This window comes from Austrofundulus limnaeus, unplaced genomic scaffold, assembly GCF_001266775.1.
Source record: "Austrofundulus limnaeus strain Quisiro unplaced genomic scaffold, Austrofundulus_limnaeus-1.0 Scaffold233, whole genome shotgun sequence".
Taxonomy (NCBI): Eukaryota; Metazoa; Chordata; class Actinopteri; order Cyprinodontiformes; family Rivulidae; genus Austrofundulus; species Austrofundulus limnaeus.
This window is the reverse complement of record NW_013952635.1, coordinates 785,174-789,855: the sequence shown is the minus strand read 5'-3', so window position 1 is coordinate 789,855 and position 4,682 is coordinate 785,174. Positions and strand designations below refer to the sequence as shown.

At 38.1% G+C, this 4,682-nt stretch overlaps 1 protein-coding gene across 1 annotated transcript in view; it reads right to left on the bottom strand.

Annotated features, from left to right (window-relative positions):
• The window catches only part of LOC106525548 (neurexin-2), a gene marked incomplete at its 3' end in the record, with an annotated part of 638,625 nt that overhangs the window by 13,172 nt on the left and 620,771 nt on the right, over positions 1–4,682 (bottom strand). Inside the window, 1 exon segment of the mRNA XM_014019826.1 lies at positions 1,235–1,673. Within this exon segment, the coding sequence (XP_013875280.1) occupies positions 1,235–1,673 (439 nt within the window).

The window sequence follows — 4,682 nt, the reverse complement described above, 5'->3', positions numbered from 1 at the left end:
CACACACACACACACACACACACACACACACACACACACACACACCAAGGCTCATTCACACACTTGCTCATTATAGGACACCATTAAGAGGAGATATCATGTCCACAAGGTGCTCACCTACAGATCATTCATCCAACACCACATACTGTATTTATGCTCCTGTTTGAGCCCGCTTACAGGTGAAGGCATTTCAAGACTTCACACAGCTTTAAAAAATAAATATACACCAGGAAGTGTCGCATGTTGCATTGTTATTGAAGTGGGTAACATTAACTCAATTTTTAAAACGCCCTAGACCATGTCAAAATCAATTTAGTCATGGAGAGTGACAAATCTGTCACACTGTGCAATTCTAATCCAATAAAATGGTATTTTTTGTTCTCTATATGCTAAAGTATACAACAGTAAGGTCTAAACTTTGCGGTGAGCTGCTCTATAACAGTTTTGTCAGTTGCCCTAGAACATACGGGTTTAACAATACATTGATATATTGATTAAATAATTAATGAATCGATGACATTAAAGCAAAATGAAAACATCAACCCATGTTGTCATAAAATGCGCAATTAGTTTTAATATATCATGTGCAGATTTGTGAATTATGACAGGCTTGAGTAAATGGGGCCATTTTGTTCCATTAAAAAAAAACAAGACTTGTTTTAAATGGATGGGACCAAAACAGATATGTTTAGCCATAATGCACAGCACAATGATTGGTGAATTACAAACTATATATCAACTCAAACACCCCACACATTAGGCACGGTGGTGAAAGGTTAATGATTTGGGCCGAAGGACCTGGGCACGTTGATCAAGTCAATACCAAAATTATCTTGAGCCATCTTTTCAACATCTTAAGCTCATACCAAATTTGGTCAGTACACAACTAGACAAACACTGGTGTCCAAAGGCTGAAGCAATTTAAGAATCAGGATGTTCCAATGGTTCAGTCTAAGTCCACACTTGGACTTAGTTTTAAATGCACTACTTTTTCCTTTTTGGCTTCATTTTTTATTATAAATAAATAAAGACATGCTGGAATCTGCTCTCTGTTGTTAGATTTGAATACTTTTAACCATTTACAGCATTCTGAGGTGTAGAATGGGGAAAATATACAGTACAGTATATTCCTATGACTGTAGTTATTCAGCTGAGTAATAAAGTGTTTGATTCTAAATTGATTGTAGTGTGACACATTTAATGACACAAACACACCCCCATTCCCCCACCTCACCTTTCCTTCCTTCCCTCTGGAAATCAACATGGCACCATTCCCCGTCATTGACCTTCTTGTTGCTCGCTTTGAGCTTTGTTTTTCCAGAGCCCATATCGATCAGCAGGTATAAATATCCATCCAGAAGCTCCATGGCGAAGTAATCAGTCTTCAGCTCCCTAACAGGCTTCTGCTCCTTTGGACCCTGGGGGCGCCCATGGCTGAACAGCAGCAGGCCACTGGGCTCCGTGGTGCGGAAGTCGAAAGAGATAGAACCCGTCTTCTTGGTGTTCCACTTGGGCAAAGAAATATAGGACTCTGGGGTTTCGAACGTTACGGGATCCAGAGCTGCCACATCCTCGCAGCGGAACACCAGATCGCCATTTGGCGTGATTTTAGGGTCACGCTCGATAGCCAGCCGGGAGAGCTCCAACTTAAAGTCATTGTTCTTGTACACCACCTAAGGAGAAAACAATAATCCACAAATTAAAGCTGGGTATAAATGAAACACAACTGCTAATTAAAAAATGACAAATTAACTACATTAAATTAGACTAAATAAAACAAACATTTTCAGGAAATTCAGTAAACATTAACAACATTAGTCATTCTAAAGAAAACTGTTTTCCTAGGAAAGTAAAATCTAAATTACTAAAAGAAAAAAAAAAGGACTGATTGATAGTTTCATTCCACAAAGTTCAAACTAAAATATTAAGTGACCACTTCAGCCCAAGACATCCACTCATTTTAACAATCAGAGCCAGGGTTGTGTTGGTGCACATCACACTCCAKAAGTGCACTGATCTCTGATTAACACTGTCCAAACTCCTAACGTCTTCTCAAATACTCAACGTGTACAAACACAATGGATGTTGTACATGAMATGTAGCTCAGGAGTGTAAGTAAATAGACACATTACATTGACATAAACAATTAAAAGCTCCAGGGGAAAATCCAAAAAAAGTGATTGTTGCCCACGGCATTAATGCAAATGTTGTCAACAGCCTTTGATGAAATACGCTGCAGCACCATTGTTTGTGYTCAGCGTGTGCGTCTCCGTCTCTCCCTGCGTGAGTTCAGAATGAATTAGAAGCTTTAAGCCGAGTCTTCTTGTCTGTCATAGTTTTGCTTTTATTTGCTGAACACTCTGTACATAGCTTTTCAGAGGGCATCTTCAAGGTAATAGCRTGAACCAGCTGAGGTCTCTCAGAAGGCTTTTTTCTCTTCATGTGGCACTTTCTACTCTCCTCCCACACCTACGCAAAAATCACTGGAAGTCAAAGCTGAAAAAAAGGCTTTTCTAGATATTTTGTTGTTCTGCATATATTTAAGATGCAGAATTAGGGGGATTGTTCTGGTTTTGAAAAATATCCTGGCAGCAGRTGTGCTTTGTTGAATTGTGACATGCTAAAAAAAATGTTTACCATGGTAAACGACTTYAATGTTTCTGTAAAATTTATTTTGCTTTTAGCATTGTCTCCTCTTTGAAAAGTCGTTCTTTAGCCTGGACAGAAAATAGCTTTGATTTGRTTATTATACACTTTGTATTTGTTTTAGAAAATATATTTAAAATAACAAAAAGAAAGGCATGCRTACCCATGTTCATCGGTACCAACCTGGGTTAATAATCAAAGYCATGAAAGATGCCTGACTCCCWCTTCAAATGTATTTTGYCRCAAATGAAAAACAAGTGAATTACAGTGCATGCATTGTACCAGGGTACCATGGGTACCATGATGATGGTTTTTGATGGGTACCATGGAGCAAAAGCCCCWTGTCCATTGTAAAGTCTAACTTAATGTTCAGTTCTATTCAAGTGTATGCTCCAACGTATGTCCTTCACTCTGTGGGTGGACYGTCAAGCAGGCAGTTTTGACCATTGCGGTTTTATTGTCCAGTGGTGGTTCCTTTATTTATTGAGACACTGTTTTTAAGTGCGTTTGTTATCGCACGGGCTGCCACTTTTGTCAGGACTGCTCAGTCAAGCTCTACCTATATGTGCTTGTCTCCTAAACAGATAAAAAGTTTGGTGCCTCTTTCTGGGAGGAGTTTGCATGTACCACTTTGGCTTAGTCAATCCAYGAGGCAGCAGTTACTGCTGCTGATGTCAAAATCACTTGCACACAAAACTCTGCTTGATCTGCCTGGAACCACCAAGGAGATGTATCCAAAAATGAGGTTAGAATTTGAAATGGACACACATTTGGYCAACCCTGAATCGATGGGAACTGCTAGAAGGCAATWCRTGTGTWGAAGGGACYATGGGTACCAAGGAACATAGGGATGACCCCARCAGAAAACTTAGTTCAGGTAAAAGGTCTCATTGGCTTTACAGTACAATACAACCACAAAAACGTGGTTGATTATGACAAGATGTGTAGATATATATTACAACACAATGCAAAATAAGATGTGATACAATGCAATATAATAGGATATGTAATATTGTAAAAGAAACAATGCAATATGACCAAATATGAGTTGATATATTTGATGGAATACATTATATGATACAATATAATTTTTGCAMTGTGATGCAATGTGATAAGACACTATGATCAGATATAAGGTCACAGGTTCAACTCCCTGCCAAACCCACATAGAGTATCATGGTGTCCTTGAGCAACTGCTTCCTGGGTGTCTAGCTGCCACTCTGTTGTTTCTCACTTGTTATAGGCCAAATACATTTCACARATCTCCTCACTTTATGGGATGCATTGACAAAGTACACATAAATACATTTGCATTTTTAAAATTAACTAAATAGAAATATTTACAAGAGAAACATCTTCTCCATACTTCCATAATATATTACTTTAAAATGCATTTATTAAGCTGATGTTTTTACTGAAAGTGGCTTCCAATTGAGAAACACATAAGGAGCAATAAATAGTTCAGTATCTCACCCACTGACACTTTGATGAAGAAACCGGGGAAGCTATGAATTAAATCAACAACCTTCCAATTAAACAACCTCTTGAGATCATAGTGAGCTGCAACCACCAAAACAAGTTTTAGTCTCATATTATCAAAATAATTCAAGTACATGGAATTCACACAGAGTTACTGGGTGGAAGTCTCCCTTTGCTGGGATTTATTGGCTCGTTTCCACATTTTCTTGCATTTAAAATGTGGCCCTGGGGAATTTGGCTCATAATTTTAACAGTACTTTGTGTAGCAAGTGCTGTCATTATTTCATTGTTAAAATGTAACCTTCAAGTGCCTTCTAAACTTACCTTTTCTTTCCTTCAAGAACATTGCATCCTGTATTCCTACTCTTTTGACCATGTTAGCCCCACACAAATCCCGGGTACATATTACTCAGTAAGACAGAAAATAAGTTAAAGTTGTTTTTTTTTAACTTAAGACTGCTTTGATTAGGACTTGGAGGAATCCATATCAGACACAGTTTGGCAAAAAATATTCAAAATATGTATTTGTCCTCAACATGTGTGAAACATGTTATAGT